A 23,459-nucleotide genomic window follows, 5' to 3' on the forward strand; every position below is an offset into this window, starting at 1 on the left:
AGCAAGAAGTTAGGGGTTTACCTTGCCAATATAAGCATAACACCCCTTTTTAGGAAAAAAAAAAAGCTTTTTGTTCATTCCTCGGTGAACACGAACAATTTTCAGACTTGATGATGGTGATTAAACTCATTGGGTGAATTGTTGTGAATTAGAATTTTTTTTTTTTTTGCTATGAATTGACAGATATCATTTGCAACCAGTGCACCATTTTTTATACCATTACTTGGTAGTGTAGTTTAATTTTCTGTCAGGAAAAAACGTTTGAAGTGCATAGACCTGAGCCTAACAGACCGTGTTTTCCGTCCAATTGTAAACATTGCATATCACTCAAAGGTTCCGTGCAGTTGGCCGGAAGCCCCGCCCCCGGGCCGCCCCTTGCCGGGCCATTATATTAATAGCAACACCGGCGTGTCTCGGGAGACAGAAGTGTTTAGTGCTCAGCAGACAAGAGGCGCTCCAGTCACCCAGACAGTCTGCTGCTGATCCACCTGCTCACCTCACACACCAACGAGAGGGAAAATGAAACTCGAAGTTCTCTCCGCGCTCCACTTCGCTGCAAAGCCAGTGGAGTTGTGCGTGGACGCGGACGCGGACGCGGACGCGGGGAGCTCGTTTCCTCTGTCAGGAGACGAGCTGGGGTCGGACGGGGACTGCGTGGCCAACAGTCCGCCGCCCGTGACCCCGGGTGTCGAGCTGAGCAAGGGCAAGCCTTACACCCGCAGACCAAAGCCTCCGTACTCCTACATCGCCCTCATCGCCATGGCTATCCGGGAGTCCGGCAGCGGACGCCTGACCCTGGCGGAGATCAACGACTACCTGATGACGAAGTTCCCCTTCTTCCGGGGCACTTACACCGGCTGGAGGAACTCGGTGCGCCACAACCTGTCACTCAACGACTGCTTCCTCAAAGTGCTGCGGGACCCGTCCAGACCTTGGGGCAAGGACAACTACTGGATGCTCAACCCCCACAGCGAGTACACTTTCGCTGATGGGGTGTTCCGCCGCAGGAGGAAGCGCATCGCCAAGAGGTCCCCTAAGGATCAGGAGGTGGAGGACAGCCCAGAGGAGAGGGCGGGGGCCAAGTTCTCCAGCTCCTTCGCCATCGACAGCATCCTCGGCAAACCCTTCAAACGCAGGAAGGACGAAGCACACGCGCTGTTCTGGCCCCCGGGGTCCCACTTGCAGCTGCCCTTTGCTATGAACTGTCCGCTGCATCACAGCTACCTGTCCACGGAGGCCAGAGGGCAAAGCAAAGCACCGGCCGGGGCCCGACTACAGGCCGCTCCCAAGACGGGGAGCTTTCACATAGACTCCCTGCTCTCATAAGGACACTCAAAATGTGCACTTTCGCTCGGGCGTGCTTAGTTTGCATTGCTTCTCTTATTGAGACGATGACGTCGTTACTGCTGCGGCTCATTCTGCAATGAAAAACAGCGTGTTGTCATTGTAGACTAGGTTATCCCGGGACATTTCACTGACGTGTGTATGCGTGCGCGCGTGCGTGTGTGTGTGTGGGCGCGTGTGTCTTACGGGGAGACGTGTTTGTTTTCATGGCTCATTTGTTGTTTCTGCTGCATGTGTGACCAAGGGCCATGCTGAAGCATAAATCAATTCATGTATTTATATGTTCATAGCGTGGATGAACTGCTGTTATTGATGTTGTAAGATAATGTTGTAAACCATCCATCAAAGAAATGAATGAGCTGCAAAAGAATCACGAAGCTGCACTCGAGACTCATGGAAGCCCCGATGTTTTCCTGTGGCGATGACTTATGCATGCCTGGTATTTTCATGAATAAAATAAGTTACACAGTGAGTGTGTGGGCTTTAACGCGTTATTTCTTATAGGTGTAAATAATAATAATAATAATGTTTGGCGTTACCCAGACAATTTCATTTTCCCCAGGATATACTCCGTGTACTGTACTATCTGCAACAATATACACTACCGCTCCAGAATTTGGCGGTCATTAAGTAAAAAAGCACTGTTTTGAATTAATCAAAAGCACAGTATTTTCATTGTTAAAAAAAAAAAACTTTATATGTCGGTGCCAAAAAAGTGGGTATAAATGTGAACAGTGAAATCAATCAGTCTATGGGGATGAGGACGGAACAACAAAAACAACAACAACCAAAATAATAAGAATTTTCCCGATATAGTCACTGTTGTTGCTTTATATTACATCATCTGATAATCATTAGATATTATTTATAATCACGACACATTTTCTGTTTATATTTTTGAACAAATGAGTTTGTATATGATACAAACAATTTCATGTTCATCCCCGGAGTGCATTGATGGGAAGACATTTTTAATGAAAAAAAATCGGTGTTCCATCATTTCAACGTGTCAAACAAAAAGGCAGATCTCAAGACGTGTACAATGTGATAAATTAAAATAAAAAAAAAATTATTTATTTTTTTTTTAAAAACGCTGCTGTTCGGCCAGGAGACCAGTTGCTCTCCGCGGTCCTGAAACCCCCAGTAGCTGCACCCCAAACTAAGGAAGGGACCACTCACCTAAAACATCCGTTTTGAGCATTTCTATTTTTATTTTTTTTTAAATGCCAATTTCATTTATCTTTGTTCAATAACGGCAAGGGCCTATTCCAAACTGCATTGTAATAAGTAAATAAAAGATTGGTGACATATACATATTATATGATTACAATGTTAAAAATGACTATGACAATAAAAATGTTTTAATCCACACAATAGCAAGGTTCAGATGTGTGACATGCCAGAATTTAAAGACCGTTGTGGAAACGATTTACAGTGGATTCTACACACAAGTGAAATACAAAACAATAAAAACGTACAGTTTAAAAAAAAATAAAAAAACATTTTCCGACTTTGACCAGTTGAGGATGTGTGTTACATTTTGTTTTATTGTAAAAGCACGAAGTAGAGGCCTGTTGCAGTCATCCATGTCATTGACATCTGTCAAAAAACAAACAAACAAACAAACAAACAAAACTAAAACAGCAATTGTACTATGTTGCAAGATTCTGTTTCACCAATCACACACATTTTGTGCCGAACACTGCAGGTGACAGGTGAGACCCGTTCCAGGGGCAATGCTGCAACCTGCAGGTGAAACGACAGAATAAGATACCTGTGGGTTAGTCACGTGGCTATGATTCTCTCTCTCTCTCTCTCTCTCTCTCTCTCTCTCTCTCTCTCTCTCAATAGCAACGCTCTTGATGTCGTGACGTGCAATTCTTCATATTTGTAAAATACCCCTCGCCTTTGAACTCATCTCGGACAGAGAACCTGTTTCTCTTTTTTTTTTTTTTTTTTTTTTACGGGCCGATGAGGTTACCGAGGCTCACAAAAGCAAACATTTAAAGCAGGCACAATGTTGGAAAGTCAAGTCCAAACAAAGTGTCACTCCGGCAGCCCGAAGTGCGTCCGACCTCCCACAGGCCCGAAGGGGGCGGGGGGGTACGGGGGGGCGGTGCGCGGAATTGCAGAACAGAGATAGGGAGAAAAGGCAAATGCAAGTTTCCATAGATTTATAGGAAATCCTCAATCATGATTGAGCAACGATTAATATCGTATTTAAACCAAAGTTTGTAATCTTGATTTCCATTTTAAAAAAAATGGAATTTAAATTACTGTGTACTATTGACTGAACATTTAATTAATCTTTCTACTTTTGAGAATGTTTGCCTGAGGTCAATTTGCTCTATAAAGACATGCACATCTTATATAAACTTTTCAGCTGAAACATGTAAACAATGGCAACGGGCCCATGTGGGTCTCCATTCTTGGTAGAATTCTAAAGATAAACGTGGAAAAGAAAAAAAATACATCGAATCTTCCACTTGATGTTTTCAACATGCAGCATCACAAGCTCCTCCTGTAAAAGCAGCGGGGGGGGGGGGGGGGGAGCTCCCTGCAGAACAAAGATTCTCTGTGCGGGCCGAAGCATCCTGATCTCGACGGGGGTCGCAAGTTTTGATGTCGCAGGAAATTTGTGGGGACACACAGCGCCGCCGAGCTCTGCTGTGTGTCGTGGTGGAAAATCATTTTCTCCGCACTGCATCCTTTGTTTGTAGAAAGTGCAAAGGTTATTGTTTGGAAAGTCCTACGGGCCTTATTAAATATTGTCGGCAGTTCTTGGAGGCATGTATATTATAAAGCGTTATTTTATTTATTTTTGTATGTCCCATGTATATGCATGGTTCCAAATGCAAGGTTTTCGGCATCATATGTTGATATTATTTTAGCGGGCCTAACCTACAAGTGCATGATGTTGTACAAATGTCTTTGTGTGATGTCTCTCGGGAGGGACCCGTCGAAGGCCGCTCGCCTAATTTGGCTTTTCTCTCTCTAATGAACGCAAGGCCCGTGGGACCGCCGCTGGCCCGGGGCGGTAAGCTGACACTGGCGCGCTGTGTGTGGTATCCAGGGCCGCGCTTGATGGAAAAAGCCTGCTTCCACTCATGTCAAAGTCATTTATTGAGAGAAACACCCCCCCCCCCCCCCCCCTTTACACGCACAGCCAATGCTCCCACCGCCGCCGCTCCATCTCCCGCTGCCTGATCAGCCCGGCACCGCCAGCGTTTGTTTTTATTATCCTCCAGACCATTTTAGGAGGAAATTGGGAGAAAAATACGGCCACGATAAGATGGGTGTCGTGATGCGAGTTACTGAAAGAGGATACCGCATGCTTGTGCTGCAAACATGTGGCCCAAACACTTAATGTGTGTTGAGGGCGCGCGGGGGTGGGGGGGGGGGGGGGGGGGGGGGGGTGCGTGTAATATATGGGTCATTTTTAAATAACTTGAAAAAAATAATAATAATAATCACATTCAGCAATTTTTGTATGCCACTTTTGGTTTATATGAGTAAATGTCTCCCACGCTGAAACAGCAACGCTTTAAGTCCCATTTTCATAAAGTTAAAATTGTGTGAGCTACAGAATCGCAGTGCATAAATTAGCCATACTTTTTACACTCATTATACAATAGTAATAACTGTAAAGTTATGATCTTCTTTCATATTTGTGAATGCAAAATGGCGGCCTCATCCTGGCACATCCGCTCACAGATCCCACTGGTGTATTGCAACAAGGTAATAAGTGGCATTAACGGTAAAGACAGCTTGAGTGACAAAGAAGGACCGTTTGTAAAAATAATAATTTTTTTTTAAAAAGCACTTTGAAGACACTAAGATTCATTCGTGTTAGTTTTCATAGTAAAGGCATAATAAGCAAGAGGAGAAAATGCCATATATCAAAAAATATAATTAGCATCTTCAGAAAACGTTGCAAACTATGCAACATCGTTTCGGAAATCTAACAGGAAACACAAAAAATATATACTTTAGATTTGTCTTCTTTTTTTTTCAATTGTGAACTTTTGATGGAAAAACAGCTGCCAATAATTGAAATAGTCATATCAGCAAAATGTATTGTTTTTCAAAATGAAATTCATGTCTTTCCCGATATTGATCAAATGATATGAAAAGGACCCATTTACAGGTCCGGTGGTTGGCACCGTTGACAGGGGGTGGAGGTGGGGCATAGCGTGTGTGTTTGTGTGTGTGGTTTCATTTCATTTCACTGATTTCATGGAGGTTTCAATGAGAGAGGGTTGGGTTGGGGTCGGGGCTCTCCATAGAATGGAGACAGATTTGTGAAATGATTGGTGGCCGAGTTTTGTTTGGCTGACGTTCGCGCACATAGCCGAAGGGCTTTTGGTGTTTCCTCCACTTGAGTGATCGCTGAGGCGTTCGATGGCCACCCGGCGCGCCGCGCTGCCCCCACTCGGCTCCACCGTGACACCCAGTGGAGCCCCTGTGCGGAGTTGAAAGTCCTGCGACAATAAGTCTCCGGTGGATAATCAGCCCCCCACCCCCACCCCACCCCCCCCGCCTCTCTGTCTTCCTCTTCCTCCCCACTGGCCGTGCGTCCCCGCCGTGCGTAACGGGAGTGCGGCGCGTAACCGGACATGAGAAAGCTTTCTCTCCATTTTGATTTGAGTTGGGATTCGAAGTAAGGACCGCTAGTGGCGCGACGCTCCCTGTACTCGCTTTATAATCGGATTGCGAGGCCTCCCCCCACCCCCTACGCCAGCTGCACGTCAGCGCTGACATGACCAGCGAGACCCCACAGCAGCAGCTGGATCCTCCGCCTCCTTTGCGATCTAGTCCGGCGTCCGGCGTCCTGCATCCCACCATGCTGAGCCCACAAGCCGCCTCGGAAAGCTCGTCCGCTGTCGTCAAAGGGAAGAAGAGCAGCTCCGGTTTAAGGCGGCCGGAAAAACCTCCGTATTCCTACATCGCCCTCATCGTCATGGCGATCCAAAGCTCCCCGACCAAACGACTGACACTCAGCGAAATATATCAGTTTCTCCAGGCCCGCTTCCCGTTCTTCAGGGGCTCCTATCAGGGATGGAAAAATTCAGTCCGGCACAACCTTTCGCTCAACGAGTGCTTCATTAAGCTGCCCAAGGGACTGGGCAGACCGGGCAAAGGCCACTACTGGACCATCGATCCTGGCAGCGAGTTTATGTTCGAGGAGGGCTCGTTCCGTCGTCGACCCAGAGGCTTCAGAAGGAAGTGTCAAGCACTGAAACCCATGTACAGGATGATGAACGGCATCGGATTCGGCGCGTCCATTCTGCCGCAGAGTTTTGACTTCCAGGCTCCCTCCGCGGCGCTCGCCTGTCACGGCAACGGCTACAACTTGGATCTGATGAGCAATTCGATGGCCGGAGGCTACGACGGACTGGGCGGTGGCCATCACGTACCCCACATGTCTCCGAGCCCGGGATCCACGTACATGGCGAGTTGCCCGGTGCCGTCCAACGGGGAATACGGGCCGGACAGCAGCAGCAGTCCAGTACCGTCCTCTCCGGTCACGGGGAGCGCCTTGGACGGCCACTCCCCGTACGCGAGTACGTCCGCACACTGGGCCGCGTCGGGCGGGTCCCCCTACATCAAACAGCAGCCTTTAACCTGCAGCAGCCCCGCGTCATCGTCGCTGCACTCCGGCATGTCACCTTACTCCCTGGAGCAGACCTACAGTCACCAAAACGGCAGGGAGAGCCACCATAGCGACGTATCAGGTACAGTTCGCCTCAATTATCAGCATTCGGAAATAACCGTGGGGGTCGTACACTGTGAGCCAATCATCACTTTGCCCCCGTCTACAAAACAGGCCTAAAATATGATGCCCACGGTGGAGCACGCATAATAAGTAAGACATTGGTAGAATGTCGAGTTGGCTATGGGACAATGAAGGAAATCATTATCAATGTCACTAATGATTTGGCAGAGGGTTTGAAATGATTACAATCATTTTCAATGTGTGTGTGTGTGTGTCCCCCCTCCACACACACACACACACACACCCCTTATCAAATAAAATACTCGAGCTGTATGAATTTTACGATGCGTCCAATGAATTTACGGTCGCATTGAATGCGTTATTTCTAAACAAATCATGCAATGTCTTCAGGCGGTTATTTTAAGTCATTAGAAAATTCCCAATTGGCCCAAGTCACGCTCGTTGACTTCAGTGCAGCACAGTGGGGCTTTACTCAAGTCTTGAGGACTTCAGCGAGACGAGTAGCCCACGCTGGAGCCTGAAAGGGTCTCAAAGGTTAACCAAACAAAGACTGTGCAGTCAGGACCACACCGGCGAGGATATAAACCTCCATGTATCCACAAGAGACGGGAGGCCTTGTTCGACTTCATGCAACATCTTTATTGAGCCCGCGGGGGGATAAAAATGTGTTGGTGTGAACATGCACTATACTGGCCTATAATAGCGCTGTCAGTCACAAACGCGTCATGTTCCTGGGAGTTGCGGTCCACTGGCTGGCTTCCCCTGGAAAACAAAGTCACATCTGGAGGCCTTATGAACTTGACCAATACACAGCCACCTCATTTTTTTAAATTCTCTAATTGACATTAATTACCGCCATTCAACCTGATTTGAACTTTTTTTTTTTTTTTTTTTTTTTTTTGGTTGAATAATAAGCTTATAGCCTACTCCCTAATTTTAACATTTAAAAAAAATGTAAAAAAAAAAAAAAAAAAAAGCGATCAAAATAGCTTCACAAATCTCTTAAAAGGTGTCGCAAAATGTAGCAAGGTCGTTTCAAATATTTGCGGTAAGGCGCGTCACGGGTCATGTGTTTGCGTCATGGAAAATGTTATTTTGAATAGCAAAATATGGATGCTAACTCATTTCAGTCTTCAATGCTTGTTTTAAACACTGAAAGGAAAAGTACAACATTTACGGTTGCAATTGATTACAATGTATGAAATTAAGTCGCGTTCCCCTTTTTTTCCCTCAATAAAAAACAATCAGATAATATGTTAAACACGTTTTAATCACGTGGAACCGAAAATGTTGTACTTTTCCTTTCAGTGTTTGAAACAATCATTGAAGACTGAAACGAGTTTACATCTACATTTGAAGTCATTTCCCCCTCTTTCCCTCGAAAACAATCAAATAATATGTTAAACACATTTTAATCATGTGTATGCGATGTACGTGTTCGAATTAAGTACATTCAAATGACTTTTTTTCAGTGTATTAAAAAAAACACACCTTAATAATCTGGCAAACATTTGGGCAAAAATGCACACACACACCCACACAAAAAAAAGAAAAAGAAAAAAAAGACAATAAAAAAAAGATGTGCTGCCAGTAATACTGTTTAGTGATGAGTTTGGGACACGAACAGGCTGTGGAAAATATGACGTTTCATATTTCCTCTCTTCCACAGTGGGGATTCCACGTTATCAGAGCCACTGCGACAGGAAAGATTTTGTGTTCAACTTTAACGGCATCTCGTCCTTCCACCCCACGGCTGCCGGCTCCTACTATCACCATCATCACCATCACCATCATCCTCAGAGCGTGTGTCAGGACATCAAACCGTGTGTCATGTGAGCGCTTCTGTCATTCTGGACCTCGAAAGACGGACCCGGTAAAACTGCACGTCCGCCATGTAACAAAGGACTATTTTTGTTTGGGATCTGTTGGTGAATTATTACTAATGTATCACGTGATGGCTATATTCACATGTTGCCTCTGATGCATGGAAGGAAAAATGAATGAAGAAACCTTCCTGGCCTTTAAAAAATAACATTAAAAAAAAAAACACTTCGTCTAAATGAACAACGGCAAGCGCTTCTTTGTGAACAAATTATGTTCTATGTAACTATGTTTTATCATACACACGATGCTGTATTATAAACGGCTACAAACATTGCACTTAATTGTATTACCATTAACCAAAGTTGTCTCGTGTAAGAAGTTTCAATAAAGCTGTTACATTGTAGGTCGCATATTTTCCTTAGCCAGATGTTGTAACTGTCCTCTATACAGTTTGAAACACACTTTATACTTAAGTCATATAATTCATGTGAAATACTATATTTATTGTAATATTCAACAGAGCTGCGATGTTTCATTGGTTTTCAGATTTAGCATTTTTCATTAAGAGGGCACAACTTTTTTATTAACTTGAATCAACTATAAAGCATACTTACAAAACACATTGATTTCAGTGTTGCAGTGTGTTTGGAAATATGCAGCCGTATTTGTATATATATATTGATATTTGTATGCTCAAATGTATATTGTACTGCATAGACAGGAGTAAGACAATTTGGCAACAAAAAAGCTAAATGGGACTCATTCTCTTCAGTGACATCCTTCATGGGTGACTTTTGTCTGACATTTAACGTCAGTATTCCATTTTACCAACTGAAGGACTTAATTAAGCACCCAAGGTGGTATTTGAAAATAGTCACCACCGTCTGATGGTGGTGAACAAATCTGGTTCAGAGGGAGCTGGCTTATACACTGTAAAAAAAAACTGATTTTGGAGAGTGGTAAATATAATCATCTAAAATTTACATTATTATTTTAGATAGTAAATTAATGAAAAGATTTTACCTACGCTACCTATTTGACAACAGTAAAAAGTGTTACCAAGAAAAATGGAGTAAAATCCACCTAAAAGCCATTGGTGCTGCAATATGCATCACGTGACGCGTGCATGCCGCAGTAATTGGCTGACGTGCCATCAGCTCATCAGCACAAAATGGCGTCGGCCGTCGGTGACAATTGATCACTCTGATTGGTTGTCAGCTAGCGAATCAGCACAAAAGCAAACAAACGACAAAGAAAAATGCACTAAGCTGAGCTAAACATTGATCATTACTTCGATTTGGTCCTGCTTGTATTATGAGTGTGTCAGGTAAGATTAGCAGGCAATATATGCATTTCATTTCATGAAACCATCGATGTGGATTGTATGGAAACAATGATGTCTCAGCCCTGCGCACTATATTGTGGAAGATGTCTGTGTTGGCATCTTGCTGATTGGCTATTGGAGTCTTTCTTGAAGTCTTTTGGCATTGCACTTTCTTTGAAAGACGTGCTATTGCCAAAGTAGGCAGAACTGCGTCAGTGAGATAAACATACTAATAGAGAACAATGGTATGGTAGAACACACATTATACTAACCCTCCATCAACTCAGCCCCTGTGGTTGAAATGTAATCACAAATTGTTTGGTGAAGTTTATCCAAGTTTTGTATTTTAGACTTGTTGAATAATTGTTCACCCAAAAAAATGTGGTTTAAATGTACCCAATTAAAGTGGCTGCAAATTGTTACCCTAAATCTATTGGGTAAATTCTAGAGTTTTTTTCCCCAGTGTATCACAAACACAAATAACGCTTGTGTGATTTATTAAGCCTTTCTTCCCCCCCCCCCCCCCCCCCCCCCCAATATGTTGATTGAAATATAATTTAATACGTATTAACAATTCAATGATATTTAATTTCTGCACCCTCATTGCATGATGCAACAAGAAAGGAAATCTGGCGAGATTATTTGACATTCCTAATATGATTCTTTAAATGTCGGCCTAGCGGGTTAAGAACAGACCGAGTCTCTCGTTGGTGGTCTTTCTGGGGGACAAGAAACACGCGCATCCTGTTTTCATTCCGGGGATGGGAAACTAGGAAGGAAACGTAATTTTATATTAATGTATAGAACACTAATATTCGAGGAGACTATTCTTTCATTGAGTTAAAAAACAAAAAATAAAAAAATAAACGAAGTGGCGAATTTGAATGATTAGGTTTTATTTGAGCTCGTGGAGGCCAGCTCAGATATCGAAATACAGTGGAGTATAGTGTCACCTAGCGGCTAAATCTACAATGACATGACACTGCAGGAGCAAACACTTCATTTCCGACAAGTCATGGGGTTCATCTCAGATTCATTTATTTCCTTTTTGGGTCAATGTTTGAGTGTTAACCCGTCCAATGGTTTTACACAGGCCACTGCAGAGCCGACGCACGCCTCTGTGTGCCCCGAAGCAAAATTTGATTTTAAAAAAATGATAGAGGTCTCTATTCCTAGTGCGAATATTGATTACTGATCATTCATACACCTACTATAAACGATTTGCGGCTACTATAAAGTCATTGCAGCTGTGGCAATTTTCTTTCCATGATTGGTTGATGATTGGTTGATGATTTTGGGTTTTGAAAAACTGCAACAGCAATGTGCAAACATATTTTGGAGTGCAAGAACAACAATAAATTGCAACAACAAATAAAGTCACTCAGATGTACTGTATAAAAACCGAGTATTAAAATAAAGAGCAAAATGTCAAGCAAATACTTAATGATGTAACTGAACAGAGGGACCTGAAACAAGGTGATGAATTTTTTTTCAAAAACTATAGTTAATAATAAGGTCTTAAAACTATGAACAAATGTGCAAATGGGTTAGTTTAAAACTCAGAATAAAACACCTTAATCTAAATAGTTAAATATTTATGTTGCTCTTCTTTTCCTCAATAGTCCCGGCTCTGTTGATTCTTAATTGCTGTTGGGGCGCCCCCAAGTGGTAGGGGGCCCGAAGCAGGTGCTAAATTCGTCTATGGATTGGTGCTGCAGAGTGCTGGAAAATACAAAAAAGAAAGAGTTGTTTTAGAAACAAGGACAATGAATTTTGATTGCATCTGGCTATTATAACCCAATTTTGCAAATACAATTTGCTGATTTCTGTGATTGGCTGGTTACCAGTACATGGTGTACCAAGACTCTCCCCCAAGGTCAAATGGGATAAGCTCCACTGCTCCAGCCCACACGTGGAGTGCAGAGACTGGATGGATGGAATCTGATGACTTTGTGGCAATAGGTCCCTTATACAGTGTTGGGAAAGTTAAAAGTTCAGTTCACCATTCCAAAAATGAACTAGTTCATAGTCCCCCCCCCCCCCTCCAAATCTGTTGCTGACAGGCTATGTCCCTCAAAATACTGGCATTTGCTTTCCTAATTGTTGCCACCCAATTTATTCCACACTAGGAGCCAGCTTCAGGTTTCACCCTACAATCTCAAAAACATGAGAAAAAACTTGCTTGCTTGATTATCCATCCATCCATCCATCCATTTTCTGAGCTGCTTCTCCTCACTAGGGTCGAGGGCGTGCTGGAGCCTATCCCAGCTATCATCGGGCAGGAGGCAGGGTACACCCTGAACTTGTTGCCAGCCAGTCACAGGGCACATACGAACAAACAACCATTCACACTCACAGTCACACCTGTGAGCAATTTAGAGTCACCTATTAATGCATGTTTTTGGGATGTGGGAGGAAACCGGAGTGCCGGGAGAAAACCCACGCAGGCACGGGGAGAACATGCAAACTCCACACAGGCGGGGCCGGGGATTGAACCCAGGTCCTCAGAACTGTGAGGCTGACGCTCTAAACAGTCGCCCACCGTGTCGCCTGCTTGATTAGCCTTTATTTTTAAAAGGAATTAAAAATGAAACGGGACTTTTGTCCTTAACGTGCAAAAACACGCAACACAGTATTACAGAAACGATGGTTGAAGGACTGATAACTTTGAATTCCTTGTTGCTCTGGCTGACTATCTATCCATCTATTTTCCGTACCACTTATCCTCACTAGGGTCGCGGGCATGCTGGAGCCTATCCCAGCTGACTGGGCAAGAGGCGGGGTACATCCTGAACTGGTCGCCAGCCAATCGCAGGGTACATATAGAGAAACAACCATTCGCACTCACATTCACACCTACGGGCAATTTAGAGTTTTCAATTAACCTATCATGCATGTTTTTGGGATGTGGGAGGAAACCAGAGTTCCTGGAGGCACAGGAAGAACATGCGAACGCCACACAGGCGAGGCCGGATTTGAACCTGCAGCCCAAAACCGTCACACTTCTACTACTACTACTACTCGCTCCTGCTCTCCGACAGTTTAGACGCGTTTTTGCTCGCTCTGCTTCTGTCGCTTCTGTTTACATTGTTCTTGCTGTTAAGCCTGTTTTTCTTATTCCAAAGAAATTAGAAGCAGCAACTCTTGGATATTTTTAAACCTGTGGGACTGCAGTTTTTTTTTTTTTTTTTAGAAATAATCAGTTGTTGCCAGATTCCAATATTTTTTGATACCCCCTCATCATTACGTGAGCATGGCCTGCTAATTAGCACAAGCCTGCTATTAGCAAAGGGACCAGCAAGATGCCTCCCTTTTCCACGGAAGACTATCACAAACCGCTACAGAAGATGGCGGTCCTGGAAACGAAGTGTATGTGGATGTAAATGGACAGTCGGAGAATGAAACCACTCTATTGATGTCTCAAAATGGTGAGCAGGAGTATAAAAACAGCAACATAGCTCCACAAAGAGGGCGGATGTGGACTGTGGAAACGGAAATGGATTGTCCAGCAGTTCTCCCTGGAATTTACGGGGAACAAAGCCTAGAGATATGGGACAGCATCCGAAAAGGGAGGACAGACCAGCAGATTACAGAAGAATCCGCCTGGCCTCCGTTGCATGGTTCGTCAGAGTTGATGGTGCACTGCATCCCCCTCCTTAGATGCCGGGCAATAAGTATACCCACACTTGCTCGGCGCCTCTCACAAGGGGTAATTCCAGAGTGGAATAGAGTCTAAACCATCTCAAGGGGACTGATACCAAAGTCCAAGTTGTGTGTTGAGGCAAGCCCGAATATATCTAGTCAAACCTTCTCAACCTCGCACACCAGCTGCCAGAGCTGACATTTCACGTCCCTAGAGCCGGCTTTGTAGCCTTCGGCCACCACCCAGCTCACTACTCAGCCGACCCCCTTGGCCCATCCCACAGCTGGCGAGCCCCTGGGACGGGGAACGCACGTTGCCTCTTCAGACTGTGTTTGGCCAGGCCCAGCCACCGGGTGCTCTCCATCAAGCCCCACCTCCAGGCCTGGCTCCAGAGGGGCGCCCCGGTGAGCAAGGAAAGACAAGGTCCAAATTCGTACCCATCATAGGGGGGTTTCCCATGACAGCAATAAAAGTTCAGAAAAGTCTGTATGGTCATTCAAGTGTTTTGTTTATTCATACCAAATAATGAGTACATCACCATTACAATAAAATATGCAGATGCTCTCCCCCATACTCTAAAACACATTCCAGATTAACCCAAAGAATAAATGCAAATTATATGAAATGATGACGACAAACAATGGACTTCGTTTTCCCTTGCCCGGACGCGGGTCACCGGGGCCCCCCACCGGAGCCAGGCCTGGTAGTGGGGCTCGAAGGCGAGCACCTGGTGGCCGGGCCTGCACCCATGAGGCCCGGCCGGGCACAGCCCGAAAGGGTAACGTGGGTCCCCCTTCACCACCTGTGGGAGGGGCCATTGGGGTCGGGCGCAGTGTGAGCTGCGCGGTGGCCGAAGGCTGGTACCTTGGCGATCCGATCCCCGGCTACAGAAGCTGGCTGTAGGGACGTGGAATGTCACCTCTCTGGCAGGGAAGGAGTGTGAGGTCGAGAGGTTCCGACTAGATATAGTCGGACTCGCCTGCACACACGGCTTGGGCTCTGGTACCAGTCCTCTCGAGAGGGGTTGGACTCTCTTCCACTCTGAGGTTGCCCACGGCGAGAGGCGCCGAGCAGGTGTGGGTATACTTAATTGCCCCCCGGCTTGGCACCTGTACGTTGGGGTTCACCCCGGTGGACGAGAGGGTAGCCTCCCTCCACCTTCGGGTGGGGGGACGGGTCCTGACTGTTGTTTGTGCCTATGCACAAAAGAGCAGTTCAGAGTACCCACCCTTTTTGGAGTCCTTGGAGGGGGTGCTGGAGAGCGCTCCCGCTGGGGACTCCATCGTTCTGCTGGGGGACTTCAATGCTCACGTGGGCAATGACAGTGAGACCTGGAAGGGCGTGATTGGGAGGAACGGCCACCCCGATCAGAACCCGAGCAGTGTTCTGTTATTGCACTTCTGTGCTCATCACGGATTGTCCATAACGAACACTGTGTTATAAGCATACAAGCATAAGGGTGTCCACATGTGCACTTGGCACCAGGACACCCTAGGTCGTAGTTCGATGATAGTCTTTGTGGTCGTGTCATCGGACTTGTGGCCGCATGTCTTGGACACTTGGGTGAAGAGAGGGCGGACCTGTCAACTGATCACCACCTGGAGGTGAGTTGGCTCCGATGGTGGGAGAAGATGCCGGTCCGACGTGGCAGGCCCAAACGTATTGTGAGGGTCTGCTGGGAACGTCTGGCAGAATCCCCTATCAGAAGGAGTTTCAACTTCCACCTCCGACAGAACTTTGCTCATGTTCCGGGAGAGGCGGGGGACATCGAGTCCGAGTGGACCATATTCCGCGCCTGCATTGGTGAGGCGGCCGACCGGAGCTGTGGCCGTAAGGTGGTTGGTGCTTGTCGTTGCGTCAATCCCCGAACCCGTTGGCGGACATCAACGGTGTGGGATGCCGTAACGCTGAAGAAGGAGTCCTATCGGGCCTTTTTGGCCTGTGGGACTCCTGAGGCAGCTGATGGGTACCGGCTGGCAAAGCGGAATGCAGCTCTGGTGGTCGCTGAAGCAAAAACTCGGGTATGGGAGGAGTTCGGTGAGGCCATGGAGAAAGACTTCCGGACAGCTTCGAGGAAATTCTGGTCCACCATCCGGCGTCTCAGGAGAGGAAAGCAGTGCACCACCAACACTGTGTATAGTGAGGATGGGGCGCTGCTGACCTCGACTCGGGACGTTGTGAGTCGGTGGGGAGAATACTTCGAAGACCTCCTCAATTCAAGCGACACGCCTTCCCACGAGGTAGCAGAGTGTGGGTTCTCTGAGGCGGGCTCTCCTATCTCTGGGTTTGAGGTCACCGAGGTAGTTAAAAAGCTCCTCAGTGGCAGGGCCCCGGGGGTGGATGAGATTCGCCCGGAGTTCCTAAAGGCTCTGGATGTTGTGGGGCTGTCCTGGTTGACACGCCTCTGCAACATCGCGTGGATATCAGGGACAGTGCCTCTGGATTGGCAGACTGGGGGGGTGGTCCCCCTATTTAAGAAGGGGGACCGGAGGGTGTGTTCCAACTACAGGGGGATCACACTCCTCAGCCTCCCTGGTTAGGTCTATTCAGGGCTGCTGGAGAGGAGGGTCCGTCGGGAAGTCGAATCTCAGATTCAGGAGGAGCAGTGTGGTTTTCGTCCTGGCCGTGGAACAGTCGACCAGCTCTACACCCTCGGCAGGGTGCATGGGAGTTCGCCCAACCAGTCTACATGTGTTTTGTGTACTTGGAGAAGGTGCTTCGGGAGTATGGGGTACCGAACCCCCTGATACGGGCTGTTCGGTCCCCGTACAACCAGAGTCAGAGTTTGGTCCGCATATCCGGCAGTAAGTCGGACTCGTTCCCGGTAAGGGTTGGACTCCGCCAAGGCTGCCCTTTGTCACCGATTCTCTTCGTAACTTTTATGGACAGAATTTCTAGGCTCAGCCAAGGCGTAGAAGGGGTCCGGTTTGGTGGCCTAAGTATTGCATCTCTGCTTTTTGCAGATGATGTGGTTCTGTTGGCTATATCAAGAGCAGTTTGCAGCCGAGTGTGAAGCGGCTGGGATGAGAATCAGCACCTCCAAATCTGAGACCATGGTCCTCAGTCGGAAAAGGGTGGCATGCCCTCTCCAGGTCGGGGATGAGATCCTGCCCCAAGTAGAGGAGTTCAAGTATCTTGGGGTCTTGTTCACGAGTGAGGGAAGAATGGAACGGGAGATCGACAAGCGGATCGGTGCAGTGTCTCCAGTGATGCAGACTTTGTATCGATCCGTTGTGGTGAAGAAGGAGCTAAGCCGAAAGGCGAAGCTCTCGATTTACCGATCGAGCTGCGTTCCTACCCTCACCTATGGTCACGAGCTGTGGGTCGTGACCGAAAGAACAAGATCCCGGATACAAGCGGCCGAAATGAGTTTCCTGCGCAGAATACGTTGAAAGGCCATGAGCCAATGAAAAGCTTCGAAACATTTTGAAGGAACGAAGCGCGAAGCGAAACAGCTATGACGTTCGAAGCTTAAAACGTCATTGGTCATGTGACACTGGTGTTTTGATACAAGCTCCGACACAGCGTTTCGAATCACTCCGCTTCAGGAAGAGTGACACAAGTTCCAAAGCCTTGGTATCTTTTGCCCATCACGAGTTTCCCTTCTTTGGAGTGATTTTGATTTTGTCATTTATATTTCATGGCACATGGTTTTTCCTCCCTTTGGAGTGAGTTTTCTTCTTCCTAAACTGTGCTTAGATGTTGTTATCTTTTTTCTCCTCCTGGAGTGATTTTTGTTCTTTTATTTATTTATTTCTTTATTTTGAGAGGACATATCCCTCACCTCGAAGAGCCTGGTCCTCCTTCCGAACCTCAAGAGTACTTTGTTGCCAATTGTTTTGTCAGATTGCAGGTCATTGGTGTGTACAATAAAACCTGTACTCTCTAAGTCAGGGGTGTGAAACTCATTTTTGTCACAGGCCACATCGTAGTTATGACTTCCCTCGGAGGGCCACTACGACTGTGGACCCATATAAATGAAAAATTCCCTCATATACTGTTATTACATACAGTATACACAACATATTGATGAATAACCAGTTTTGAAATCAGAAGGCTATAAAAACATGTTTTTCAACTATTACATTTCTTTTCAAAGGGGGATTGGTAACACAAAAATGCTTGCAAATATCTCAATGGTATTACACCAGAACACAATGAGCAATTTTGATTTGTTTTCGCGAGCCATGTAAAATTATGTGGCGGGCTGGATGTGGCCCCCGGGCCACCAGTTTGTCACTTGTGCTCTAAGGGATCTCTGCGTCTGAGTCCTGTGTGTAGTCCCGGCCTGACAGAGTCTTCGATGAACCTACCATGGATGTTTATGAATGTGGAAGGTAACCCAAGGACCTGGAGATAACCCACGCAAGCACGGGAGAACATGCACACTCCACACAGGTGAGGATGGATTTTGAACACAGGTCCTCAGAACTGTGAGGCAAATGTGTTAACTAGTCCTCCATGGCGCCGCCAGAATAAGAATTAGAATAAGAATAATCATGTTTATAGTGCTTTTCTCAACACTCAGATGCAAAGGTGTACACAAACAAAGAGATGATGTAAAAACTTGAGCCTTGACGGATGCAGCTGGGGGTGGCAGAGAAGCCTGGTACCCTGCAAAAAGGCGATGAGCTCTGCGGAAGGACCTTGGTTCAGCCAGAGGTGCCACACGGTGGTGCAACACAACGTCACGACCGAGGCCGAGAAGGAGCCAATGCTCGAGATGGACGGTTTGGATAAATAAAAATGAGCTCCCTGCTGATAGCATTAGTGAGGCTATAATACTGTATGCAAAAAAGGTAAGACATTGTGTTTGTAAACTGAGGTACCATTGTAACTTGTGTTTAATTATGGAAGCGTTCATGAAACATCGTGATGTTATTCTGGCGCATGCCCATTAACATTGGTTGGTAGAAGTCCCATTCACTTCCATATAGTATTGGCTAAGAAAGCTAATTTTCGCTGCAGTATGCAAGTTTGGGCCAGCTGATGCCAAGCAAAGCGATGCAGTAAAGCTTCTGTACAACAGCGGCTACCAGAATTTGCCTGAAATACGAAGTTAAGGACAAAGGTGGAGCTGGCCTGACCAGAGGGGACGTTTTTGATCAACTTTTATTTTCGGCCAACACAATAGATTTAATGAAAGTCTACAAGTCTATTGATGCATAGAAGTGTTAATCAGTCAATTAATGATTGGATAATGTTGATATAGCGAAACGTCTCCATACGTGACATGTAATTGCATATTATAAGCAGGGTTGGGAGGGTTATTTTAAAAATGTATTCCAATCCAGGCGGCACGGTGGACGACTGGTTAGAGCGTCAGCCTCACAGTTCTGAGGTGCGGGGTTCAATCCCTGTCCCCGCCTGTGTGGAGTTTGCATGTTCTCCCCGTGCCTGCGTGGGTTTTCTCCGGGCACTCCGGTTTCCTCCCACATCCCAAAAACATGCATTAATTGGAGACTCTAAATTGCCCGTAGGCATGACTGTGAGTGCGAATGGTTGTTAGTTTCTATGTGCCCTGCGATTGGCTGGCAACCAGTTCAGGGTGTACCCCGCCTCCTGCCTGATGACAGCTGGGATAGGCTCCAGCACCCCCGCGACCCTAGTGAGGAGAAGCGGCTCAGAAAATTGATTTTTCACCCGCGAAAGGTGAAAAACCGTGAAGTAGGATTTGCCCCCCCCCCTCAGGAATTTTCATGTGTGTGTATGTGGGTACCAGAATGCTTAAAATATGTAAACAGTATTTATACTTTACATATTTGAGACAAAGATTACAACAGTACACATATTTACTTAAATTATAATAATATAATTCTAATTAATGAATTAATAATACAATTAATTATAAGAGCTATACAGTAATTAACATTCATCAACATTGCCTTCTGAGACAGGCGAAGAGGCTTGCGTTGGTGGCGGAGGAGAGGCTCTCACTTGACTCGTAGAGGCTTTAGGTTCACTCGGAGACTCTTCTGCTGGAGGCGCTGATGGTGTAGCTGGGGTTTTACCTTGGAGAAAAACATGGTGATTGGTAGTTGTTGTCTTTGTTTTTTCTTTTGCTTCAAAATTCCGCTGTACAAGGACATAACCCCGTCTCTTATTATGCGGAGTTACCACGTTTCGCTTCCTTATTGATGCAGTTTTGCGGATGTTTGCTTCCTCTTTCCGGCGGCACGGTGAGCGACTGGTTAGAGCTTCAGCCTCACAGTTCTGAGGACCCGGGTTCAATCCCCGTCCCCGCCTGTGTGGAGTTTGCATGTTCTCCCTGTACCTGCGTGGGTTTTCTCCGGGCACTCCTGTTTCCTCCCACATCCCAAAAACATGCATTAATTGGAGACTCTAAATTGCCCGTAGGCATGACTGTGAGTGCGAATGGTTGTTTGTTTGTATGTGCCCTGCGATTGGCTGGCAGCCAGGGTGTACCCCGCCTCCTGCCCGATGACAGCTGGGAAAGGCTCCAGCACGCCCATGACCCTAGTGAGGAGAAGCGGCCCAGAAAATGGATGGATGGATGGATGCTTCCTCTTTCTTGATGTACCGCACTGCCATAATGGCGTGCCACAGATGCATAACTTCTGCCCTCTTTGATCATATCTAAAAGTTTCACTTTTTCGCTGTTTGTCATCATGTTCTTCTTCCTCTTGGGCACACCGGAGGAAGCTTTTGCAGGGGCACAGCGCTTAGGTGGCATTGTAAGGGCTTTTCTAATAAAAAAAAAGTTAGCGCTTAAGCAAAAAAAGTTAGCACGAACACAACACTAAGATACAGTATGTGAGACAGTCAACAGCGTGGACGAGACTGGCGAGACACAACAAGGGAAGATGCTGGGTGAGGCTGCAATGATGCGCAGCCAATCAGCTCACGGGATAAATCCACTCGTGCTTTGATTGGCCGATGACGCGCCGGGAACCAATCACGCGACTTGTATGAGTGCCCGTGGCATGTACAGTACAGTACAGGCATGTAGATGAGTCAACTCATCTCTGTTTGACATGCAGGGAAACCTTCTCTCTCGTGCATCAACATGAAACAAGGCGTCTTTCTGCAATATGCTGATATGCTGTATTTTTTCATTTTTATTTTTTGATGAATAATTTTTTTTTTGATGAATATTTTAGAAAAACCCGCGAAGCACTGAAGCCACAAAACGTGAAGCGCGAAGTGGCGAGGTAACACTGTGTATATAATATACATATATATTAGACTTTACACCGATTGTATTGGCCTTATCGGTATCAGCCGATAATTAGCATTTTATGCTGATCGGCTTTAATGTCATAATTCACCGATCCAATCAATGACGTCATTGATCAATGACGTCAATCCAATCAATGACGTCAATCCAATCAATGACGTCATTGATTGGCTCCGCAAAAGACATTTACTCCGCGTTGCCATCATGCACAGTATATTTGAATCCAAAAGCTAGTTTATTTTTAGCCTTGTCACGTGTCTTTTGACGTAGTCCTGTAAATATCTGACGGCCAATAAAGTTATTGAACATTTTTTTGAAAACATGTAGGCGGTGTGGACAAGACGTCTGAGACAGACAACACGTAATGCCTGTATCAGACAACAAGACAAATTTGCTCTTTCACGATTTCACTATGTCAGACTACTGCAATAAAATCTTGCATTCCAATACCACCGCATCCTGTTTTTTACGATCATTGGGCTTTATCTTGTCAACTCAAATGCGACCAGATACACTCGTTACCGTGGCGACGACAATTAGAGTGGAGCGCCGACTATATTATGAGAACAAAATAGGGAAAAACGTGTGTTGGTGGTCACCGGTGCTCAGGACAGGAGAGGACGTTCGTTTAAGGCTTGCTTGAGGTATTCTTTGAATACGATACGGCTCGCAAGTAGGCAACAAAAACGTTATGTAGCCTAGCAAGGGAGTGGTAGCATGAACGGTTGGACGTAACCATGCCGCCGTTCTGTCGAATTATGCTCTAAAGTTTTGGTATGCACTGTAAAAACGATAACTATTAATTGTTGATCTCATTAAAATTTTCAAGCCAAACTGACTCAGAAATCAAGCTTTCCATTTACAACCTACAAAAATTTGTCTGCCCAACAAATTTCTCTCAATGTTGTCTTACCTAAGATTTTCTAAATAGCACAACGAATATTATCGAACTTTGAATAGATTTTTTGAGTTAAGTCAGGAACCAGTGGGAAAGCCCCTAACATTACTGAAGTGTGCATGCGCACAGGGTCTGAACCAGTTTGAACTCGACCGAGCGGAGAACTCACCTGCTGCTGAGCCTGAGCTGTGTGATCGTAGTCCATTGACAATTTCTTTACTGAAACCCCCAAGAAAACTTGACCAAATGTGGACAGTTGGATGTGAACTGAATTACGGATTTTCTCCTGGTCTGCAGTTGGACTGTAGCGTTTGAACTTTTTCTGGACAGATGCGGGAGTGGAGAACCGTTTTGCCCTTGCAGGTAAGCTAACTAAGGCATTTCCAGCCCTTCATCTACTTCTATGCTAAGGTTTTATTTCAAAGCATCGGCCCAGCTCTTTCGAGCCCCGCAAAAAGCAATGTGTGATACTGTTTAATGTTAATCATGTCTGAAATTCAGACATGATTAACTTTCATCACTTTCATTACCAAAATGGCAGTATCTCAGACTGGCTTTTTTACTGCACGTCTACTGTAGTAAATCCATCCATCCATCCATCCATCCATTTTCTGAGCCGCTTCTCCTCACGCGGGTCGCGGGCGTGCTGGAGCCTATCCCAGGTGTCATCGGGCAGGAGGCGGGGTACACCCTGAACTGGTTGCCAGCCAATCGCAGGGCACATAGAAACAAACAACCATTCACACTCACAGTCATGCCTACAGGCAATTTAGAGTCTCCAATTAATGCATGTTTTTTGGGATGTGGGAGGAAACCGGAATACCCGGAGAAAACCCACGCAGGAACGGGGAGAACATGCAAACTCCACACAGGCGGGGCCGGGGATTGAACCCAGGTCCTCAGAACTGTGAGGCTGACGCTCTAACCAGTCGGCCACCGTGCCGCCCTGTAGTAAATCTTATTATCTTATTAGTCATTTTGTAATGGGTTTAATGTTATCCTTGTTTGGAGATATGATCTTAATGTTGACCAACAAAAAAACTCCCGTCCATGTAAGCTACGCAACTGCAGGCAGGGGTCGTCGTGCAGACGCTTCCATGGGTCGGTGTATGGCAGACGTGCGCAAACTACAACCCCAATTCCAATGAAGTTGGGACGTGTTAAACATAAATAAAAACAGAATACAATGATTTGCAAATCATGTTCAACCTATAATTAATTGAATCCACTACAAAGACAAGATATTTAATGTTCAAACTGATAAACTTTGTTTTTAGCAGATAATTATTAACTTTTAATTTTATGGCTGCGACACGTTCCAAAAAAGCTAGGACAGGTGGCAAAAAAGACTGAGAAAGTTGAAGAATGCTCATCAAACTCCTGTTTGGAACATCCCACAGGTGAACAGGCTAATTGGGAACAGTTGGATGCCATGATTGGGTATAAAAGGAGCTTGCCTGAATTGCTCAGTCATTCACAAGCACACACAAG

At 45.8% G+C, this 23,459-nt stretch overlaps 2 protein-coding genes across 2 annotated transcripts; both read left to right on the plus strand.

The window, feature by feature from the left end:
• Window positions 1–398: 398 nt before the first annotated feature.
• Window positions 399–1,816, plus strand: foxq1b (forkhead box Q1b). The gene has a single exon (XM_061780488.1). The coding sequence runs from the start codon at window positions 520–522 to the stop codon at window positions 1,324–1,326; it is 807 nt and encodes a 268-aa protein (XP_061636472.1). The 5' UTR covers window positions 399–519; the 3' UTR covers window positions 1,327–1,816.
• Window positions 1,817–5,883: 4,067 nt separating this feature from the next.
• Window positions 5,884–9,308, plus strand: foxf2b (forkhead box F2b). The gene is made up of 2 exons (XM_061779298.1): window positions 5,884–7,079; window positions 8,751–9,308. The coding sequence occupies exons 1-2, from the start codon at window positions 6,104–6,106 to the stop codon at window positions 8,915–8,917; spliced, it is 1,143 nt and encodes a 380-aa protein (XP_061635282.1). The 5' UTR covers window positions 5,884–6,103; the 3' UTR covers window positions 8,918–9,308.
• The last annotated feature ends 14,151 nt before the right edge of the window (window positions 9,309–23,459 follow it).

This window comes from Phyllopteryx taeniolatus, chromosome 7, assembly GCF_024500385.1.
Source record: "Phyllopteryx taeniolatus isolate TA_2022b chromosome 7, UOR_Ptae_1.2, whole genome shotgun sequence".
NCBI lineage: Eukaryota > Metazoa > Chordata > Actinopteri > Syngnathiformes > Syngnathidae > Phyllopteryx > Phyllopteryx taeniolatus.

Excerpts from the sequence above, each read along its gene's own strand:
- foxq1b (XM_061780488.1), top strand. The coding sequence starts at position 520 with ATGAAACTCGAAGTTCTCTCCGCGCTCCACTTCGCTGCAAAGCCAGTG.
- foxf2b (XM_061779298.1), top strand. The coding sequence starts at position 6,104 with ATGACCAGCGAGACCCCACAGCAGCAGCTGGATCCTCCGCCTCCTTTG. Across the intron at positions 7,080-8,750 it reads CCACCATAGCGACGTATCAG|TGGGGATTCCACGTTATCAG; the intron begins GTACAGTTCGCC and ends TCTCTTCCACAG.